Source organism: Pagrus major, chromosome 11 (assembly GCF_040436345.1).
Source record: "Pagrus major chromosome 11, Pma_NU_1.0".
In the NCBI taxonomy this organism is placed as follows: Eukaryota; Metazoa; Chordata; class Actinopteri; order Spariformes; family Sparidae; genus Pagrus; species Pagrus major.
In genome coordinates, this window is record NC_133225.1 from 18161017 (window position 1) to 18185401 (window position 24385).

A 24385-nucleotide genomic window follows, 5' to 3' on the forward strand; every position below is an offset into this window, starting at 1 on the left:
GAGAAATCTCAAGTACTTCAAACATTTCAAGCTTTGAGGAGAAACAATAGTGTGGTTTCAGGGTGTACGCAGAGTACAGAATTCTCTGTGACAGACATGTTCCCACAAGTTTTGCAACTGAAATGCAGCTTTTATATCTTGGGATCCTCTAACCTTAAGCTCACAAACTATCCCAGGCCCCACAGTAATAGCATGACAACATGCAATCTAGAGAGAGAAAATTGTCGTTGAATCCGCTGTTACATAAAATCCCTGTGACCTATTTGACACTGCTCTGCTTTTATTGTACTTACATAGAGCAGTGTGTTGTTAAGTTTGCAGACTCTAAAGCCATCAATGCCACATGATATAAAAAGAATAAAAATGCAATTCCTAAAAAGCATCCACTATGACAGTTAATCACAAAAAGATGCAAATGCCGGAGAAATGTACCACAGACATATTTTTCACTGACATATTCTTGGCAATCTGTGAAGCAGTGTTGCAAACTTTGCCCTCCCTACCTCTTGACGCTCTGCTCTATAATTCTGTCTCACCATAATTCCAACAATCTTGGGGGAAGCCTTTGAAGAGAGCGTGTGGCTGAGCTAGGTGTGGATTGTCATTCTGTCGCTGAGACAGACAAATCCTTTCAACCCCACCTGAGTTAACTAAATTATTTTGGAAAGACATGTGAGACAATTTAACCAAGGGAAAATCACCACAGTTTTTACATTTTGCACAAAAACAACAGATTATTACTTCATGAATTACAGCCTCACCTCATTTTTTCGGCGGGTTGCTATGGTGACATCCGCAGAGGACACCAGTAGGACAAAAAGGAAATAAACCTGCTGCTTCACAGAAGATCAGTGTGAATGCCAGAGGGCAAACTTGTGTTGATGCAAAACAATATCAGAGCAGGTCAGAGTGAAGCGGACTGATTAAAGTGATCGACAAAGAGGTCTTTTACTTCCTGACCTATCTCACGTACATGAAATGGTCTTCTGTGTTCAAAATGACTCAATTATTAAATGTCGTGTTAGAGTACTGAATATAACCCAGCTCAGAGATTTGACATACAATGAGGCCTTCACAAAGTGGGAAAATTAAAATGAAAAAAATGTCATTTTACACCATTACTGACTTTAAAATTTAACTATTTAAAATTTCCCAAACTATTTAATCCAACTATTGCTCTTCTCATTAGCGATTACACTTAAAGGGGCTCTCCACCAATTCAAGACACAGATGAAAAAAACGTCCAAATCAATTCAGCAGAAGCCAAGACATCCTGTCCCTAGTATGAGTCACGCTCCAAATAAAACTGCTTCCCTCATGCAACTCAATAACATCTTTTGTTACCCTGCCTGGTAAATACCCATGTCTTTCAAACTCCACCCCCGAGTTTGAAACGCAGACTTTCTGCAGAAGAAAAACAAATAAAAAATGTCACAAAAAGAGCCTTGAGAAAAGAAAAGCATCGCGAGCCCTGAATCATGGGCATTTGTATCATGGAAGACATGATACAAATGTTGTAACAGGCTGTGAATTACTCTTTCTGATGAGTAAACTGACCTAAATGTGTAAAATGGCTGAAATGTAAAAGTCAATGAAACTAAGGGCCAAATCATAGAATTTACACAAGTTGACCCTTTAAAACTGGGTGTATGTTTTAAGTCTTATCTTAAAACAAAATCCCAGATGATATGTCAGTCTCATATCATCGTGTCCATATTGATATTGATATTGATTACAGTATCTGTGTCACAACATGGCCCTCCTGGGCTTTTGTAGGATTACCGATATACTGCATGAGCACTGGCTCAAATTTATGTGCCAAGATTGTCTTATGACAAAATAATTATTATAGCTTGAGCAGTTGTACCACGATTTTATACAATATGACACTTAAAAAGTAGCTGTTCACAAGATATCTCCACATATCTCAACCTATTTTTTGTACTGACTGTAATAAAACAGCAGAGTATAACATTAATACATTAACTCCACATCCATATCATTAGGTTCAAAAGCCCTAGGCCCCAGGGTTCCTTTGATGTGTATTAAACTATGCCATATATATATATATATGTATATATATATATATATATATATATATATATATATATATTTATACAGTGTATATATAGCTTAATTAATATAATAAGCCAAAACAGTTTCAGAAACAATTTTTACTGAATGGATGCATAAGAGGAGATTTCAGGGATGAGAAGAAAATAAAAAAAATGTGAGATGAAAGGCTTGAGATGGCAGTGAGTCAGCTGAGCAAACACAGATCACAGACATGTATGCATGTTGGACACGAGTCTAACCGATCAAATGTGGAGGATGCGATATGTATTGTATAGAAGAAGGTCACAGGGGGAACACCATCCCCCACTGCTACAGTTTCAGTCTTGTGTCTGTGTATCTTTACCTTCCAACGCACCAAAAAAATGGAGGGGGTGAAACAAACTTTAAACTATTTACAGCAGTCCACTAACCCATCTAATTCAATTATAAAAATGCATTAAAAAGATATTAGGGGTAGACGCAGTTTAATGAAGCATGTTTACTTGGGGATATTGTTTGTAATGAACTGTTTCTGGGCTGATCTCTGCGGCTGAGATGGGAAATGGGAAGGAGGTGAGGGCGGAGGGGAACCAACGAGAGGAAAATGTGAATGACAAATGTCATCAATAAATGGGTTTATTCATTTGTTTTGCATTTACTCCTTCTTTAGCCTGATTTGGAAAAAGTATTTCCTCATTTACTACAGTCACTGCCTATTCCCCCTTTTTGGGGAAATGTTTAGACTGCCATGGATCAGCTCTGAATCACTTGGTCACCAAGGAGTCTCGTAACATGTTTGAAGGTTCACCCTGGCACATTTCCTTTGGTAGATGATCCCCAGGGTAGAGGTGGAAATCTCTAGGCACCTCACGATTAGATTAGATTTCGATTTCGATTCAGAGAGCTATAGGTCAATTAAAAAAATATTATTGACGATGTAGTTCAACGTCACATTTAAGAATCGATATTTCCCCATCCCTAGTGTAGGGTCAAGATCCCTCATTGGCCTCATGCACCTGAAACGCTGCACCTCACAAATCAATTTGATTCAGATTCAGTGGCCTATGCTAAGATTATAAAACGATTATTGATGATGTAAAACACAAGAACAGTAAAGTAACAGACAACTAGAAGATTTGTTTTTCCACCAAAAAGGTAGAACAAGTAGAACTAGAAAAAGATCAGGTGGTTGCAAAAAGATGCATCTAAGATTAGCTTTTCCCCACACATTGTCTGTAATGTCAAGATCCCTCACTGGCTTCCCACCCTTCAAACGCTGCCAGGTGAGTTCTATGGAGCACCTGGTGAAACCAGAGGCGCCGCAACCGAGGAAGAAACTCTCATGGGTGACGACTATCTTTCCGCCCCCTTAATAGGTTTACTTATATCCACCTAGCCCCTGAAATTGCAAACTCTTATCTTTGCATGCGGCTGCCAAAATGATATGTCAGAGTGCAAACATATATAGAATACATATAATCATGTTCGGACACTTTTAAATGATTTCTGTGACCCACTGGGTTTCCTTAATTCATGTAAGTCTATAGAGGCCACATAGTCATCAGATTTCACACTTCTTATATGGAAGATCAAATCCAAGCCAGAAGATTTGTGAGGTATTAAACATATGGGAACATATATCGTGGCTACGCGCCCTGCTGCAGTGTAAATTAAGCATCTTGAGAAATCATTACCTTCCTAACTTAAATCAATAATCCTATATGATTGAGGTTTTTAGAAATCAATAAAGCGGGTATAGTGAACAGTTGGCTCGAGATCAAACAGTTGGCACCAATGGACCGAATCGGTAATGGCTCATCTGATATATTCCACTGAAAATATGCCCACTTTGGTTTACTCTCAATCCAATCATTAAACATCTACAAAATAACATACCTCGATTCTTGTGATTAAACACTGGCATGTTGAGGATACGGTTTATGAGATATGGTTTTGATGCATAAATCTTGGAATCACGACACAGCTGAGAGTGATTTAATCAAAGCTAAATGCACTATGATTAAAACACATTCAGGCTTTATATTTTTCGAGGTGTGAAATCTGTGTGTGCATGCCATGAGATGGAACATTTTCAGCAAGGAATTTACAAATGGATCCAGCTCTGATGCCACTGGGAACAACTGACGCTTTCAAGCAGAAAATCTCAGACAAATCACAATTTACCAACTAATGAAACCACTCAAGATTATCCCCCATCCGCCTGTGCCCACTGTCCTCAGAGCTGCATTACTTACACAAGCGCTGCGTGCACTCAGAGGAGCAGCTTTGGCTTGAGTCACAATTTCACTTCTCATGCTAAATTCCTAAATAAGACAATAGCAAGAAATATTTTCTGCCACTGGCTGTCAGTGAGCTGGAAACAATACTCATTCAAAATTTGCTTTAGAAATAGTGGCATGAGAACAAATTGGTATGTTTACAGAGAAAGCAAAGACGGCTGTTTCATGTACTTACCCTCTGTGGAGTGCACTTGGGCTAGTGTGATGAGAAACCAGCAGAAGGTTTGTAGTTTCCACAGGGAGCATGCCATGGCGCCTGGAGTTGATGGTTTGTGGCAGGTTTGTGTTGTGACTAAAAGGCTCTGATTAAAAAAGTCCAAGCCAGCTGGTCTCAGAGATGCTCATCATTGATCCTGTCACCTGTGGAGCAGACCGACAGAGACGTTCAGTTCATGGTTGAAATTTAGTCCACGTGCGAGCTCTGTCCTGTGTGATTTTACTGAGGAATTCGCCCTGTCACACTCTCCTCAAAAGGCACTTGATGCTGCATTTACATGCCACAGCAGAAAATGTGACAAACCTTAAGCTGTGAAATGCTACAAACCCACATAAGCCATCCAAATAAGCCCAGAAGGTCAATAATCCTGAGAAGGGGAATCCCTTAATGGTAGCTGAATGCTCACCATTTCACTGGCAGGGAGGTGGAGCTGGGTGGGACCAGCAAACAGATCAGGCCCACCCTTCTCCTTCATCTCCTCGTGACCTATAGAAGTTATGCTAACCTTATCAGCGCTGTGTCAAATCAGATTTCCCTTACCTACTGCGAAGATCATTTTTAAATCTTGAAACTATAAAGTGGCACATTATCTGCGATTTTAAAGTTTCTCGGTGTAGTGCGCAACAAAAGCCCCCTGCGCTTTAACATTTCATATCAACCCTTTTCAGAGGAAGAATTCGCTCAACTTTCCAGAAAAGTGGCATCAGGGACTGAGCGATTGTAACTCGACATCAAAAGTCTACAACCACAGGGCGGAAATGTTAAATTAACTGACAGTAACATTAAATGCTAAAATTATCCGTGGTAATAGCTTGGTGAACATTAGCCAAAGAGCTTCTCATCCTGCTGCAGTCATATTGGTTCGCATTAGCTTGGTTGGTGTCTTTAGTAATCAATGGAAAAACTCTTATTTGATAATAGAGGAGATATATAGGATGTCTTGTTTGGTCAAATACTGAAGTTATTTTAACATGAAGTTGTTGTTAGAAACATCCAGCATCACGTATTTCACAAAATGTGGAAACGGTGTGTAATAATGTAGGTAGCTCAGTCTCATTTACTCGAGTATGGTGTTACTTAAGTACAATTTTCCTGCTGCCTGTATTTCATTTCTACTTAAGCAGAGCCTCAAAAGTAACACTGCTTCTACTTGACTGATTTTTTTGTGACTCCTTCCACCCCCACGGCCTTGCCAAACAAACAAATAAACAGTACCAAGCAAATGGTCACCTCGCTCTGTTGTGACTGACCACAAACCACCTTATCTCTCTCTCCCCTCCTTCCCCACCCCCTCCTCCTCTCTTACATCTCTCCAAACCAGAATTCCTCTCTCCCTGCCTCATCCATACCTGTCCCTCTAGTACTAGTCTGTTTGAATGTTTGTTTTTGCTCTGTTTCGCTACAAAAGCAAATGGCCTCCTCCCTGTCATGGATACAGTGCCGGGGCTGTGTAGGGTGAAACCTAATGCCTACCTGCTCGCCCAGGCATGCGTTTCACACTCCTAACGGCTCCCTTTTGTCTGTGTGTTTACACTGCTGGGCTAAGCTCAGTCCTCGCACTCCCATGAACCATTAGCACATTCACCATGGGATATGGCATCACTCTGGCAACAAGACACATAGGACCCCATTAGAAACTGTTTTTTTTTTTTTTTTTTTTTTTGGTGTTCTTTTTTAGCACATTCAAAAACAACATTCAATTTCTTTTTCTCTTTGTCTACAGCCTGCAACTGTTTGTTAAGATTCAAGGGACTGAATGTTATCCATCATACTACCAGCTAACAAGAGAACTCGACAGAACACAGTGAGGAATTCTTATTGTCATCTGAAGTCAGAGCTGCAGAAATCAGCCTCGGCTTGCTCCTCCACACTGGAGAATATCCACGGCCTGAAGAGTCTTTGATCTATTTTGTCTGAGATCTCAGACAGTGTAATAATTCATCACCGAGGAAAACATGCAGAGCACACACATTAGCCAACAAAGTTATAATTAAGCCTGCCATAATCAGCTCATCTAGTATGACATTACGCCTCACCTGAGACCTCTAATTTTAGAGCCATTTAAAAGAGGTTAACAGGAGCAGAGTACACGCAGCCACAGTGTATTTAGTTTCAATGGAATAATATGCAGTCATGAGACTCGACAAATGAAAGTTGATCACTGAGACCAAACATATTGGATTCCAGCAAAATCCTGACCCCCGTCTTTTTTAGCTGCTCCGTGCACGTGGCAGGAATTAAATTCATCAGGGAAGTGGCAACAAATAATCAGCCTACACTGAAGGTCCACACAGGATAACGAGGCCTTAAGCTGATTGTCTCCACGATAAAGCTGCATAGTGAGCATATAGGCTTAAGGATCTTCATCCGTTCGCACAAAGTCTTACTGTTTTGTCCACTTGGTGAGACAGACAATACCTGGATCAAACACACATTTGCATGTGCTGAGATCTGAGTGATGCTAATCCCCTTCAATCATTACATTTTCACAAGATGTAAGATGCACAAGATAATTTACTGTGAAAACTCAGATTAAAGAAGCAGTTGGACTAAGGTGTTTACATGGTCCCCAGTGATGTTTACATGAGTTGTTTGATATCCATATGCATACATGCTAACAGGAAGTAGTGATATAACATGAACATAAAGCAACATGTTTGGTAATGATTGTTTTTAACATCAAAATTTACAGAGCGCATTCACCGAGGCTCTATCACTTGAGGTGCTGGTTGTAGCATTAAATCCCTTTCACTGTCACTCAAAAAAAACGAGTTTTATTTCCCCACTATCCCTAGTCTTGTCACTCTTTTATCAAATATAGTCCCACTTTGCATCTGGTTCGCTCCGTGACCTCTGTGGTGCGTGCACAGAATCCAAACACAGACTCTGTGGGATATTCGTGCCAAGTGCAATTTTGAAGACTGATGCTGCGCCTACTCGGCTTACGACCTTGACTCACGTTAAGATAACCTGGTTAAGGTCTTTACATGATAATTGCAATAATTGGTGTATTGCCTTACTCTGGTTGTAATTGAATTATTAGAGTGGACGTATACACAGAGATTTTCTCATCACTGTTCAGCAGTGGATGCAGTGGATTAGGGGCTCTACCTAAAATTTGTTTAAGTCTATCTGGTGAAATGTCGTCCATCACATCACATTGCCTCCTTGAAGCTATCACATGTTACACTTCTGCATTAAAATGTCTAAGAAAGGACCTTCGTTACGTATTTTGTAGAGTTGTGTTTATATATCATACCAAATGTTTCCAGCGATACTTAACACAGAGAACAGGGGAACGGGAATAAAACTTTAAAACGTTACCTCGTCCGTGCACATTTCTGCCTAAGTCATGTGGATACATATTCATCAGCGACTGTGGTTGTTTGGTTAAGACGACAACTCCCAAGATCCCACGCTACTTGATAATGTCATCAAACTCCTTCTTTTGTTTTCATTGTTTTGACTGAGAGACCTTTAGAAGAATTAAATAGAATTTACATATTGGATGTTTAACCTGAAACTATCAACTCAAGGCAGTATTTTAGTTCCCAGTTTTGAATTTACCTGAGAGCAAAATTAGTTAAACTGGAACAGGTTAAAATCCAGCTTTTCAGTATATTTGTGTGTCTTTGGTGGCTGCAGGTGTTCGTGTTTACACATGTAAACAAACTATTATAAGTCTCAGCCTGAGATAACAGTGTTGAATCAATATGATTATTCTTTCTTGCCTGTCATCATTGCTTAGTGTTAGAAAAAAACACAGAGGCAGCATGCTCAACAGACCTCGTGTTAGAATGTGAAGACAAAGGCAGAATGCCTTTAAACAGTTCTACCTCCGGGGCAGTCGAGACCCCCTACCACGAAAAAAAATGCAGAAAGTAGATCCCTAGTACATGGGGATGGGTGTTCTGTAAATCGATGATAACAGTCCTATACTTTAATATATTTTGTATCATGCTGTGAGTGTTTAACATGCTGAGACACCAAAGGCGCAGACTGGAGGGAGACTGCCTGACTGCCATTCTCCTCATTAAACGTGCTGAGGTCTCCCCTCTCAGCTGGGGGTTTCTTTTCTCTCCCTCCGCCTTGAAACAGAAGCCGTCGGTGATCATACCTTGACTTTTTTTTTCTTCTTTTAAATAGCACTCGACTTGGATGTGATCTCAGAGCATGTTTTGGCATCCTGGCGCTGGAGGTTTTGGAGTTTATACGGGGGAATGGACAGATGAGAAAGAGCATCATCGTCAACATGGCTGCTTCTAATGCTCGAGACAAATGATCAGGGCAATTTTCTGTGACTGTTAAGCACAGATTGCTAAAATGTCAACAGGCGTCACACTGTTTTGGCTAAATATGAAGTCATTGCAGACAGATGTTGAAGCACTCGGAGAAATGGAGAAGCCACAGGGGCATGAGCCCGGAGGCTTTAAACATATGTGTGCCTGATATAGTCGCAATACAACAGAATGCTTTATAATCGACAACTGAGTGACGAAATTGGGAAGTGCAGGAGCTCAGTTGGTCTTCTTAAGTTAAAAAAAATAAATGGCTTAGTAACTGGGAGGAAGGGGGTTATTAACAGGGAGGGGAGGAGGGTTGATTGAAAAGGACAGTTTGAAATTTGAATGCAGCGGGGGTCTGAAAACAAGAGGCAGATGTGAAAGAATGCCGGGCTCCTTAGACAAAGGTCCCGGTTGTCCCTCTCTAGCTGTTAGAGGGCCACAGGAGAATAGAGGAAGAGTCGGGCCATTCTACAAACGAGGTCTGGGAGAATGGAGGGGGGGCCCGGAATAAAGAACCTGGGTGGGGGAGGGGGGCTCCACTTACAATGAAAGATTGACAGCTTGCAAGTCTTGCTTGACCCTTGAATTAGCCCCCAAGCTTTCAACAAACCTCAAGAAAGAGTTGGGATGTTAATTGTCATGGAACATCACAGGGATGCAAAGGAAGGGAAATATGGGGCCGGAGATCCACTGAAATGTAAATCAGAACCAACAGACCACCACATGTTGAATGTAGGGAGAGCACATTTGGTTTCTATTGGGTCTTCCCAACAGCATCCTCATACATGAATTCATACATACTATAAGACTCCTCTTATCTCTGTTTCTCTTGCCCACTTTGAGGGAAAAACTGAACTACCTGGGGACACTGGGCTTAGGCACAGAACACTCAGCATCAGCTGCAGAGGAAATACATTCCCAAAAGAGATTGTGTTCCTGCTTTGACACTGCTGAAGATGTACAATTTGCAAGCGTAAATCAGAAAATTCGCACTCCAGAGGGGAGAGATTGGGCCGGTGATGGGATGAGTCTGGAGCCCCACTGAGTCAGATATGGGGCAGGGAGGAATCAGAGGCTGACCCTGACTCTGCTGGGGGGAATGATTGAGAGCAGCACAGGGCCAGAGGAGCTGAGTGACACCCAACCAAAGTCTGTATGACTGCCCAGGCCCCAAACGCAGGCCCTGACCCTGACAGGAGCTCAGCCAGTGAAATACCAGGTCAAACACGCATGCTGCGCAACAGGACAGCTTGGCCGCTTCAGGGAGGGGAGGGTTGGGGATAAAGGAGGGAGAAGGGGGACTACACGAGTAACAAGGGGGAAACAAAAGCAAAGCATGAGGATTTTTCTGTTAAATAAATGTGTTATATAACATTTTATTAGAACATTATTAGCAAAAAATAATATCTCAGATAGTTCAAAACTATTATGGCAGAGAGGTCTGATCAGGAAGGCTATTTTTTCACATCCCTTCTGGTTACACTGTATTGCAGTTTTCAAGCATTACCTAACCCATTTCATCATCTGAATCTACATAAACACAATTGTTTTTGAATCTGTGGATCATAATGTTTGGATTAAATGAATCACTACCTACAGGAGCTTTTTTGCAAGCCACACTTCCACAGAAAATAACAGCAGTATGCAAGAGGGAGCCGGAGCGTGTGACATAAGCGCGGGGCTTGTCATGCTCACTGCTCTTAGTGTTTGCACCATTGATCATTTTTATGAGCCACTCAATTAATCGATTAGAGTACTCCCCACTGGTCAGGACATATGGCTACTAAATTAAGCAATCATGAGCCAAACTCTGGAACATGTCGCTCATCAATACATTTATGGAGACAAAAATGGAGGCATTTTCAAAAACAAATTCAAGTGAAGGCAAATAAAATCTTTTTTCTTGTGTCGTTTTAAATGTGAAACACCCACGTTTATCAGTGAATATCCACTTATTTAAAAATGTCAATATATAATAAGTTTTTTATGGGTCTCAGGTGTTGTTTTTTCACTGTATCCGTAGGCACTGAGTGCTACGATGCCCTCTGCCTGAACATATATATTGAATCCATACCCTCATAATCACTTTAGCAATGCAACAAAAATCCTATTAGTGCCAAAAAGATACCTTCACCTGTCTGTCCACACGGATTATAGCCCGATGATTTGCTATGGTAACAAAGTTTTAATACAGGTTCCATACATTTTTAGTTGTAATTTTGATGTTTTACTGGGAAGTGAAGTGGATTATCTCAAATGAAATTTCAAAATGTCATTTCCACTTGCTGATAGCACAAAACTATTCCTTTCAGGTCTGTTGAGATAAGAATGATTCAGCCGGGGCCGTTAAACGGTGTCTTTGCCAAATGTTCCTCCGCTTAGGAATTAATAGGCTGACATTAATACAGCAAGATAAATAGGAAGGTCAGGAATGGGAGACCTGCCATTATATGGGCATCTCATGGTGATAGTACCTGCCAATCAACTCCAATAAGTCCTTGACACGGCATGATTCACCTTGGAATACACAGAGCGGATGCAATATGTAGTGTATGCTACCCTATCCAGAATCCAATTAGTGTGTGCACATAAATACTTTAACTCCAAGTGTACATAAGGACACCATAAAAGAAACATTTGCTGCGCGATCCGGTTTGCCATGGCTAAATGAGTCAAAACAAATCAAGGATTATACAATCAGAGTTCGCTGGTTGGCCGGGACGCTCTCCCAAACTCATCTTCTAAATTTCAGCACAAGTACAATCATCGTTGCGTTCATGCAAAAATAATACAATGCGATGTGGCTGAGCAAGGTCAAGCAGTGGGGACAAAACCATGAACGACTGCACATTTCACAGCAAGACACAACCGTTGAGTGTCGGGCACACATGTGTCTGAGTCATTCATGTTGCTTGCATGCTTGAAAGTGAACTACAGCGGACAAATAAACAGTTGAGGTCAGAGATTTGGCTCACTGGGGTCACATTCATTGAACAACTATGATTGAGTTCGGCAGCTTGTGTAACGTCTTTTATTTATCTATTTTCTTTGTCTGCATAAAAGGGACCAAGCTTTTTTTTTTTTTTTTTTTAAGCACTGGGGCCTGGTTTTAGTCTATGATAATAAAGTGGTGTATTTACTCGGCTATGCACCAGTAAGCAGCTTTTGTGACCCTCCTCCCCCTTCAAAATGAGCAGCTGAATGGTTAAAAATCCTACTCCGTCCTTCTATTAAGGACCTCGCCATCAATAATGCACTGTGATCGTGAGGCGTTATTAAACAGGATGATTAATTTTTAAGGTAGTGGGCAGCAACACAAAACATGAAGAAGGTAATGGAGAAGATGACTTGTCAGAGACACGCTTTAAAGGAAGCGGAGCACGCAGGCAAATAAGCAGTTTATCCACGTCTTTACTCATTTGTGCAACGGGAAACAAAAGACAAAGTGAGTGGTTATCTTAAGGATGAAAAAAAAAAGTAGAGGGGGACGTTTCAACTCCACCTTGTATGAAAGATGTGTCATTAAATAGCACTGAATGCACAATCTTGATATTGAGTCACAGCCCATTTTGCTCAACCCGCATCTCAATTGTCTAAAAGCTTTAAAATCCGTCTCTCCTTTGTTTGCTTCCTCCTTAGTGACTTGTATATTTAAAAACAGCTTAAAGATAGCTTTTACCGAGATTCAGCCCATCATTGCTCTTGCGTCATTTATTTTTCTCTCAGTACAGAAGAAAGAGCAAAGAAAGACACTCCATCCTGGAATATTCCTTAAATTATTCAAAAAAATCCTAAAAATGCACAGGCTTGGAAAGCTGCGAGTGTGGATAGAGTGGTGGATAGTTAGGTTTTTGAAGGGTGCTAATTCTTTCATTTTAGAAGTATTGTGCATAATGTGGCAGACCTTGGCTCGGTGTCTAATTGAGGCTTTTAACCTTTCTGTGGCTCAGAGGAAGGACAAACACAGCCAAATTAAGGGAAGTCACATAATCTCAGTCCTAACTAAAATAGAAAACGGCCCATAGACTGTACGCTTACAGTGACAAGCAATACTGTAGAAATGATTTCAGCAGTGGAGAGGATCTACTGTAGCTTAGTTTATCCTATCCCACTGCTGCCATATCTATTTTCAATCTAAAAGATGGCATGAATGCCTTTGTCAGACAGGGGAAGCAGAGTATGACAACCTAAAACAAGGTATAGCGCGTGTCTCGTCAGGAAACTGCAGACAAAAGAAGTGGGTGTAGTCTTTCCTGAATGCGATCACTTGTCAGCCCTAAATCTTCCCTCAGTACTGCCCTGACAGGTAATGGTGCTTGTTAAACCTGATGAAGGTATATTGGCATTTCATTTTATTTATTTTTTTTAAAGACACAGAAAATGTCTAAAACGCATTTAGCCGCTGCTCAGAAATGAATGTTTTACACGCTCGGCTTCACAATAACACGAAGCGTATCCTCAACGAAAAAAGAAAAAAGGGGGGAAAAAAGAAGGAGCATACTTTTCTACGCAGCAAAATAGAGTCATTTTTAAGTTGCTTTGAATTCCAGGGCTGCATCATTAGATTTCCTTTGCAGTTTCGCTGTCACTCCTCCTTGCCCTCTCCCCAAAGAGTGAAAGAGAGAGGACAGTTTTGGGGCTGAGCCTTCTCCACAGTGTTCATTAGCATAACATCAGTACTGTGTGGGGGATTGTGATGCAAACAAGCTCAGATTGGCTCAATCCACCCCCTTCTTTTAATAACTTAGGTGCTATAGGATCGCCTGCTTGCTCACTGTACAATGGGCCAGAGAGAGACGAGTGGATTTGTGAATAAGAGGAAACTTTCCGCTTCAGTTTGGGTGAGAGCGATGTCGTCAAGCAAACATTTAGCGAACATTGAATAAATACAGATAGAGGGTGGAGCTGCTGTACTTTCCATTGCATACGGCAGGAGACAAAAGCGGTAATGGCCAAAAAATATGTTTGTCATAGTCACATTATTTTGAAGAATATGTCCCGCTTCCAACTGACCATGATTCAGGCCTGACATGATTAAAAAAATTATGTAAATGTTTCTGTGGCTTATGTTATCGTCCCCTGCCACCCACAGTAGGACAGCAGATACAGCAATCACTGCTTCTGCACCTTGTGTATGTTTAATATGTGTTTGCTCTTTTGTGATAACAAAAAGGGGGGGAGAAACAAACAGGGTTTTCTTTTTTTTTTGTTCTTTCATTTTTTTTTTTTCTCTGCGAATAACTGGACCAAAGTCAAGGAATCTAAAGACACAAGGAGAGAGAACGCAGGCAGATACAGGAGACTGTCAAGCAGACCGCGATAAAACATTCACTGGGAAATTATCTCGCTGTCATAAGGCCCTCCTGTTTTGAATACCAAAGGGATTCAAATTCCCCAAACAAACTCTGAAAGGTTGACCAATTTCGTGCTCTGCCAAACGATAGCGGATTGCAGTACAGGTCGCACCTTTGAACCGCCGCGCCGGAGGTAGTCTGAAGCAGAGATTTTAATCTCTGTATCTCCGCATAGGTAATCCACTGAAGTGTAATTGCTACAGCTCTAAGTTATACAAAATAATGACAGGGGAGTATGACTCACTATGAATATGAAGTGAGTGTGATAACAAAGTCCCATGTCGGGAGAGAAGGTAATACTTGGACAAGGGCTCTTGCTGGGGAGGAAAATTCTCCTCTGAACAACAACAAGCATCTCTGTGAGGTGGTTTCTGAACAACATAATACACTAGGTCATGCACATGAAAGATAATGTTTCATTTGACTAAAATGGCTGGTTTAATATATTGATCCGTTATTGGTTTAACTATTCCTTGACCAGTATCTATTAGCATAATCAACAATTATTGTGTAGCGTAGTGGTCTGATGAGCGCGTAAGAACATAAAAGAGACATTTGAGAGTGAGATGCACTTACGAATGTCCAAAGACTAACCCAATTAATATGGTCTCGTTAAATGAGAGTGTAAGTATGAGATGCTTCTTTGAGCTCACACACAGACCTGAAAACCCAGGGTTTCCACACCTTCTAAAACATGAAATTCAATGACTTTTCAAGGACTTTCAAGGCCCATGTCCCCCGAATTCAAGAATCCCACACAGCAAAGTTAGAGACACAAGTCAAGGTTAATTATTATTTATTTTTCATGAGCACTAGCAGGCTTTAAGTTTTCACTTGCCGTTAGCTTTCTGGCTTGCTTGCCGTCACCCGCATCATTCAACTTTAATCACTCTTGCGCGCATTCGGACATGGCACCTCCTCGAGGCAGGTGGTGCAAGACGTAACTGCAGGAGACGCATGCAGACAGCATAACGAAGAATATTTACTCATTTTAAGTAAAAAAATTAAAATTCAAAGGAAATCCAGTTTCAAGTCTATTCAATTCAAGCGCTTCCAATGACCCATCTCTACTAATGTAGACTTTCAAAGCTGCAATTTTTTTTCCTCAAAAGTTTCAAGCTTATCAAAGACACATGAGAACGTTAGTCTAACCTTTCTCATCGCCACCCTCAGCTGCAGCGTAAACATTTTTTGATAATCAATCATTGAAAAATACCAGCAAAAAGCACCAACTAGATTGAGTTTATGCTTAACTACAAACATATTTTAATCTTTATTGTCACCCTGGCCACGTGCGGCCTCATGAAAAGTCGATCAAGACTTACAATATTCCAAAAGTGAAAAGAAAATTGAAAGAAATGCGGTCTTGATGTGATTTGCATTCCACAAAGTTTACGAAAATGTCACCTAACAAAAAAGAAAGTCTGTGAATAACAATCGCAATGATCCACCGTAACTTCAAAGGAGAAATTCTTGTCTCGCTAATAAATATTCAGCCCTGTCCTCTGAACATTTTTCATCTCTGTCATCCTTCTAAGTTTTATACACCAAAATATCCACAGCGTCAATTAGCACTTTTGTTTCGGGCTATCGCTGCATGCTCCAGTTGTATGAATCGCGTTATGAAAGCTTCATTACACATTTCTGCCTTGGCACAAAAACGTTTAACTTCTGGTAAAGTTTAAATATCAAGTATGGAGCTGAGAGAGTCTTGTGGCCGTGTCTTCAGAATATTTTTGCACTTTCTCTGAGTAAATGTTTGCACAGCCCCCCTTTGCTACGCTGCCTCCATTATGCACCAGAGCCTACCAGCCTTTTCAGGTGAGAGAATAAAAGATGCCTTTTTTGGCCCTTGCAGTAAAATGAGTAGGCGTTGCGGTGTCTGCTACATTCACCTCATCTCTCGCTGATTGTAAGGCTCAGCCTCAGTTTCTGGTAGCTACATTTCAACACAACTATCTATAGAGCAAAAGTTCATGGGGTTCATCATCGGCAGATATTTTGAAGTCATGCTAAATAGCTACACCAAATAGATGTTATCAGGCAAAACATAGCAAACTTTTCCATCCTATGGGAAGGTCTCGGGCTCTTCGAGGTGCAGCCCCTCGCCTACCCCCGGGCCTGCTGGACCTATTTCTGATGGTAATGGCTGCAGGAGCCGCATCCTGTCAGCTCACTCCAGACTCACTAGTAATCAGCTCGGGCTGATGAATGACGGAAGTGCCACTGGCTCCACTGCAATGACAAAAATGCGTCCGTTTCTGCCCCCACATTTGACTGTCCTCTTTACGCTGCTTTTTTTTCTTCCCCCCATTTCCATCAACTACTAAAGAATAGCACTCATCACATTGGTTCAGCTGCTGCTGCTGAAGCTAAAAATGAAACGTGTGTTGCCGGGCACAGATGCAGCACTTGAGAATTTGTGCAGCTTGCTTGGAGCATTCTGTCTGGTCATCATTTAACCCTGCTTTGATTTTATCACAGAGTGATTCATAGGGACACAAACATATGTTAGGCTTAATGCTCCTGGCTGTTGTTTCTTATGTGAGCATAAACACAAGTATAATGCAGATTAAGATTACAAATGTGAATATTTGCTTGATTTCAGTTTTTCTGCTTTTAATTAATTTGACGATCATGCCTGATCAGTGTCATCTATCGCCAAATAAGGAAGGTTCCTCAAAAAGTAATGTCAGGTTTTATAGAGTTGTTTTATGTAGTCACGGTCGGCTTCATAAAACAGTCTGTAAAACCTTTTCAAAATAAAATTTCAATTACACTTCCGCAGTGCGAGTAACACATTCATCTACTGCTCAATAGATGGGTCACAAGGTAGCCGGGACTGATTAAACACCTAATATTATCATAAAAAATAGTTAGATGAACAGAAAGGACATAAAAAAAACCCAAATATATAAAGCCAAAAAAATAATGTTCTACTTTAGCAAAATAATGAATAATTTGAAATGGATCGGTGAAGCTGAAAAATGCACAAAGCTGAAAACGAGGCTGTTTTTATTAAAATAAAAGACAGCGACACAATAATGATACTGAATGTCATTTAAATTCCAATACCAATACCTTCGTAGAATAAAGGTGACCAGCAATTCAAAACATCAACTATACTTATCACGCTGCCAAGCGATGCATATGGCATCTTGTATGTGCTTTTTTCAATCTGTTGATTTCAAGAAACCTATAATACAAACACATATATCTACTCAACTGGATTGTCATTTTGTGGCTGCTTCTTGCATCTCCAAATATGTGTCTCGCGTCCGGCATTAACATACCAGGTGTGAAGTCGAGGCTGCAGTTCTCACACTCGACTTAATTACAAAAACCAGTTTGCTAGGCACTGAGTAGCAGAATTAGACAGACAGGTCGGTCTAATGGATAAAGCAGTCAGGGTACGTGTGATTTATAGCAGAATTCACACCAGCAGAGCCGCCTCACACCTCATTGAGAAGGAGGACTGGTGAATTATTAGGGCAGCCTGTATATGTATTTTTCCTGTGCAAATGCCAAAAAGATCAAATCAAGAGATGCACTAAGGTGTCAATATTAAGCATTCAAATTTTCATCAGAAATACATCAATAAGTTGATGTCTCAATCCACACACACGCACACACACACACACACACACACACACACATTTAGGAGCTCAACTTATCTGCAGTATTTAAGATGTTCATTACCTAACCCCCCGGCAGTGGAGGAGGAGTTGGATCCAACATGCAGCACTGAATGCCAGGCCTGGCACAGCTGTACAAGCAAAGCTGTAAAGAGACGTCACCGGCCACTGTCGCTCAATCTTCCCCTGTGTTAATCCCACACTATCTGCATTCACGTCAGACCCACTCCTCGACGTGTCCCTGCATTGCTTTTCACACTCCTAAGTTCAATTTGGCAGGAAAGAGGACATGTTGCATCACTTTTGCTGGCTGAAAATCCTCTCGGCATTGTTCCCCCTCCAATAATCTTTTTCTGAGACAGCATGATGATCCAATGGTCATTTTCTGCTAGATATTTCTTGTTTTCTCTGTCAGGTATTCACCGAAACCAGATAGCAAAAATGTTAATATTATTCCAATACTAGAACCCAGCCTTGTGACTTTTAAACGCAGCGTAGCAAATATGAGCACATATGAGATTTAAAAGCCTTTAATGCTCCTGAATCTCTTCTTAGCTGATCAGATCATCTTCTCAATGGCCTCAATACACAAGCAGGGCAGTGTGTGTGTGTGTGTGTGTGTGTGTGTACAGAAGAGTCAGCTCCATTTATCTGTATTCATCCTTCACAATATTAAGGAGAGACAACTTGCTGTCATATCAAACCCCAGACTGTTACTGTAGCTGGACAAATGCGCTGGAGAGTGAACACTCAAGTGGTGGTCTGGTTTAACCCCCCCCCCCCAATTGTTTTACAGACAGGAATTTTATACCCAAGCTCCAACAGAACCAAATCCTGGCCCTCGGGGCAGAGATTTTTATTTTAACATCTCTTTTCAGGACTGACATTTTGTCCTCTGTTTTCAAATGTTTTCCCATGAAGCCTTTCTCTAGTTGACCCAAGCAGAGACCATCGCCTCTGGCTTGTCACGGAGAGAAGAGTGATGCGGTTCTGTGGGCAACAGAGAGGGAGGCTCTGTACTGAGACAGCAGCAGGTGCAGCTGTGACAGTTGCCGTGTTGTTGCTAGCCCCACACTGTAGTCAAGATGAGGTTCACAGATGTAGCCACTCAGTGCAGTGGTTTATTGGCTGCCTGAAACAATGCATCTCTGTCAAGAACAGCTCCTCCTAAGGCCATTTCAGTCTAAGAGTGCTCCGTATGAAACAAGGCGAAGAAAAACCTCATTCTGACACACAAGGTCAATTCTGCTCCACAACAACACAATCAAAGGTCCCCCCTGCTCTGCCAAAACACAAAACAAATTCCAACCCGAAGCAATCACACTGAAACATGGGCGTTCAAGCCATATTTTCATGTCAAGCGGTTTGTCTGTGTCAGGCAAAAAATAACAAAATAAGAATAAACAATTAAAAAACTAAATAAAGAAACAACACTGTGTAAAATCTGCTAAAATGGTAAAAATATTTATTTATAATTTTATAATTCTAATGACATCCGATTAAATAATTAGCGCACGTTTTGCACTTCTATTGCTACAAGCACTGTTTGTCAAAACACATTTATGATTAATTATTGCCAAGCCTCTCTCACGCGCATGCTTCTCAAGTCAACCAAGTACCACCCAAGGCTGCACTTTACCCCCAGGTGGATCTTTGCAAGACATGCATTCCAATCATGCGACACAGAAAATTAATGGCATCCATTTTGCCTTGACTTTTTTTTTCTTTTTTTTTTTTTTTTTTGGGGAAAGAAAGCCAACCTGATTCCTTTCTTCCATTCAGACCTCTCGAAGTAGTCCGCAAAAGTCCAATCCCGGGTGGTGTTTTGTTGAATTCTCAGAGTAGTGGAGATCTGAGATAATATGACTATTGTTTTCCTGTAAAGCACCCAGTCTCTGCTTGTTCAATTACTGGAAGGAGCCTCAACGAGGGCGGTTAAATCATTCGCAGAGACATTATCTACGCGGAGAAAGACAGAGAAGGAGAGAGAGAGAGAGAAGGGAGGGAGACGGGGGAGAGAAGGGAGGGAGGCAGGGACAGAGAGAGAGGGAGAGAGAAAGAGAGAGAGAGAGAGAGAGCAGACATAGGGGCCAAACTTTAGTCTGCAGAGGAAACAGAAACATTTTTTTGTGGACCACACATGGAGGGTACAGCGAGGATAAAAGCAGCAGGATTCATGATTAACTGCAGGAAATTAATAGACTAATACAGCTCTCTCTGTTTCCATGCCAAAAACCACATAATAAGATAAAATTGTTTTCATTACAGGTGATGATGGATATCTACGTACGTTATGAAAATGTACGCCGAATTTTATGCGAGAGCGGCCGCAAACTTCATTCTTCCTCACATATGTCCCCCTACAAACAAAAGCAACTCGGAAAAGCACTCGTCTGTCAGCGTGAGCAATCATTAAGAGATAATTTGATTGTTTTTTTTTTTTTCTCAACCTCGGCTGTGTTTGATGTCTCTGGCATGGTAGCAATTGAACAGACAATTATTTTGTTGATTAGCTTAGTTTTTTTAGCAACTTACCATGCCTGTGATATTCCTCTGAAACTCCCAGACCAGACGCTCAACTCCATCTGACTTGGCAACCAAATTAGGAGAACAAAGCTTCCACACTCCCCCAACTAAATACTGTACAATAAAATATCACTTGTGAAAGCCTCAGTCATCCAAACCAACCAGACAACCAAATAAGAATATATAGACATGAAATAAGCGGCCGGGCGCACACTTAAAAAAGTGAGTGCAAACATTAGATGTAATATGTTTTTCTGGCAGGAGCCCAAATGTACACAGTGTTTTAGAGTGCATTCATGTTCATGGCTCATGTTTTTTCACAGTTTGACTTTGCTGTTTGGTGTGTTTGATCATCTCAAATCAACGCCGCTTCTAAAAGTGCATTCCAACATAAAGACGTCAATCTAGTCATTGTCTACTCAAGTTTCATGAATTAAAGTGCGTTCAGTACGTCAATATGCACACACATAAGAAGAACTAGCGACATCATACCGAACCAGAACCCGTCTCAGCTCCATTTGACTTGTTTTTACCCATAGGCAGACAATCGGTGTTAAGTGAATATATATTTTTAGTGGGTTGTGGTCACTTCCTACGTATGCTATCTCGCACTTTACTTAAAGAATCACATGTAATCGTATGTAACTCAACACCATAGGTAAGGCATTTGACAGACAGCCACAACTACATCGCAAGTACAGCACCGGGAAAAAAACGGGAATGAAAAAACACTCTTAAAAATAAAAAATGTGTCCAATAGAATATTTTAACAGTGCTTACAAGTATAGACTTTGATTACTGAAGCACAGCCCGACATGAAATTATTTTTGAAAAAAGAAAAGAAGATAAAAAAAGGAATAAGGAGTTCAACTTTCAATGAGTCACGATTGTCAAGGACAACAGCAGCCTATATGGAGGAAATATATTGCTCTGGCGTGTTTACCCACACCATCCCTAAATAACAGCCCTGTCTCGTTGGAAAAGGGGCTTTTAAGTGTGGATGTGCTTCGCTCTCCTATAATCCAGCCGAGACACTACTCCTTCCCCTGGCAGACGTCCGCAGATCCCCCCTCTCTCCCAGCCAGGCCCTGCTCTCGGCTGCTATGGCAGAGCCGCAATAACTGCTGTTTGCTCAGAGCCTTGCCTCCCAGGTTCTCCTCTGTCACACAGAAATTGAATATTTTCCCAAATAGTGTTGCAGCTGTGCACAGATAAGGACAAGTCCTGTTCACATAGCACAAAGAATGAGACAGGGTCAGAGCGTGTGTGTGTGTGTGTGTGTGTGTGTGTGTGTGTGTGTGTGTGTGTCTGTTGTGTTATGTATGTTAGTCGTCCTTAAATTAGAAAAAGAATATCGCATAACATGAAAAAATATTAAATATAATTTGAGCACTTTACAATAATTATAAGTGTATTTGCAATTTCTTAATCATTTAAAAAAAAGTGATAAAAACAAATTATTACTGATGTGATGACATAATTCTAATCCATAAAATAATAGTACTAAAAAAAAAATCCCTTAATTTTATCGCACAACGCTATTGACATTTCTTTCTCTCGTGTTGGGAGTGACCTAAACACACACTGCTAATAACACACACACATATCTCAGAGGTAGTGTTTTAAACATGTTGTAAAATGCAGAAGTCACAATCAGAAACCAGGTCAATATGTTATGCCCGATTGTTTTATGACCGGAGGACAGTTTTTATGGCCCAGTTCTGCACTTTGCACTTCCCTTTCTTCTAAACACCTTTCAGAGACGCACAAAAATAAGTGACGCAATGAACAAGAGATGCCAGACAAGCTCAGGGAGGCTGCCACTTAACCAGTGCACACAGAGCTATGCGAGAGCCATCGGCTAATATCCATGTTGTTTCTTGTCACCGGAGTTTGAATTGACCCTCACTCTCCACCGCCTATGTCCTTGCTGTGTAATGTTCTGCTAGGAAATTATTTAGGCAAGCAGAAAGTTTCACCTGCCATTTCAGGGGCACCAAATCCCCCGCTGCATCAGGGGCCTTTGGCAAGTGGAAACAAATGTTTCACAAAATGGCAGGGAGGGGAACACGCTGGCGCACACAACATTTCACTGATTGCCAATCGTAAAATAAAATCAGTCATGAAAGGGGAGGTATTTTGGCCCACTGAAGGCCTGCACCTTACATAAAATTTGCCATAGCTTTCTTTTACAGCCTTGTTTCTTCCCCTTAATGGCGAGCAGTTATCCGCACAGTATGGCTCCATGTAGGTGGTTTAGCAGCAGAAAGGATTGCATCTGAGAACACAAACCCACAATTTACACGGCAAATAAGCAATGGGATGTAAATCTAAATGCTTTAACTCCCTGCAATACTCCACTTCAGACGCACCCGCAACGTCCATCATTTGCTGGATTTTGCTATGGAGCAGCTAACACACCATTTGAAAGAACTTGAAAGCGGTCCCTGTTCCTGTTGGGCAACAAAGACCGCGATGGTGAAGATAATAAAAGAAAGGGTGAGCTTGAATTTGGTGGTGGATAAAAGCAAGACAACCCTACAGCGTAACAGCAGCACTAACAATCCATCCATCCACACCGGAACCTTTAAAACAATCATATGGACTCGCCAATCGCAGCTCAGACAAAGACAGCAGGCGTGTGAGAGGGTACGACACATAAAGTGAGGAAATGTTGCCACCGGTCAGTGTGTGCACACTTATATTAAATTAAATAAATAACAAATTACCTTAATAAAGCCAGAGTGGAAGTGCCTGGCTCCTTGTTATAATTCAAAAATCTGGAGAGGCTATGAAAGCTGCGTTATGATCTGTTTAATGCACCAGTCCAATATCCACCGATAGTACAAAACCTCAGCTGCTCTTTCTGGGGTGGGGGGGGGGGGTGAAATATATGCCAGCAGAAAAATGAAGCAACAAATTTTGATGCGTTCACACCCACTCGCCCATTCACACTCAGTGATTCGTAAGAGTCTCATGTGCTGCGAGAGTGCGATATAAAGAGTTGAGAATGGAGTGAAATGTAGCACTCTGTCTCTCCCCCCAAAAAACCCCATATAGAAGTGAGCTGGGCTGTATTGATCTGCGAGTAGACACAAACGCACAAGCAAAGAGGGGCAATCTGGTGCTCTGGCAGATCAAGAGCAGCTGTAGTTCTTTGAAACCGGACGTACTTCCACTGAAACGAGCTATAGACTGAAAAAGGTACTCTCTCTGGCTGGATTTGACGGTGAAATGCTCATAATGGCATGCTCGGTCTAAGGACACGAAGACATCCGAGAAGATAGTTTCCTTCTTTTGTCCGCTCTCACAAGTAGTGTGTGTTATTTCCAATGCGAGTAGACACACCTGTTTTTACAGCCGCTCGCAATATGAATACATTTTTTTTTTAAATTCTGCTCTGTACTAAGAATAAAAAAGTAGCGCTGTGCATTAAATGTTTTAGATTTTTTTAATTTCTTGTGAACCAAATGTTTTCCTCCGGCATTACACCACTTTATGGGTCTCTCTACAATTACCCTGTTGTGTGAAAACAAATGCAAGTGAGATTATGTTATACACAAGATGTCATACGGACCTACTTACAAGAAAAGGGCTCGAAGATACACAAGTCTTTCAGTTTTAGCAGCTCACACACTCCTTCTCGAAGCCTTTCAGGCTCAGCCAAAAAACCAGGGGCATAAAATACGACTCCTTGCATTGTGTAAGGGCTCTGACCACTTTGATATGCTAATATGCTCCTTCCAAACAGCTGGAATTCGCACTTGCATTAATTCAAACATTTTTTTTTTATGCACAAACACGTGAAAATGGAGTTCCCCCAATACGGAGGCTTGAATTAGAAGTGTAGCTCCTGGAGCCTGATAAAAGCTTGTATTGGCTTATTTCTTGCACATTGCTCAAAACTCAATACTTATTCGCAAACAGGCTGCCTTTGTGTTTAACTGAATGCAACTTTGTTGTGTGTGGAGAGGGAGATAAAGCCACTTCATCCTGCAGACACTTGGTTCAT

General features: G+C 41.2%; 1 protein-coding gene across 1 annotated transcript in view; it reads right to left on the bottom strand.

Annotated features, from left to right (window-relative positions):
* The window catches only part of adgrl2a (adhesion G protein-coupled receptor L2a), a 97310-nt gene that overhangs the window by 71431 nt on the left and 1494 nt on the right, over positions 1–24385 (bottom strand). Inside the window, exon 2 of the mRNA XM_073477040.1 lies at positions 4531–4715. Within this exon, the coding sequence (XP_073333141.1) occupies positions 4531–4606 (76 nt within the window). The 5' untranslated portion in view covers positions 4607–4715. The remainder of the gene's footprint in view (positions 1–4530; positions 4716–24385) is intronic.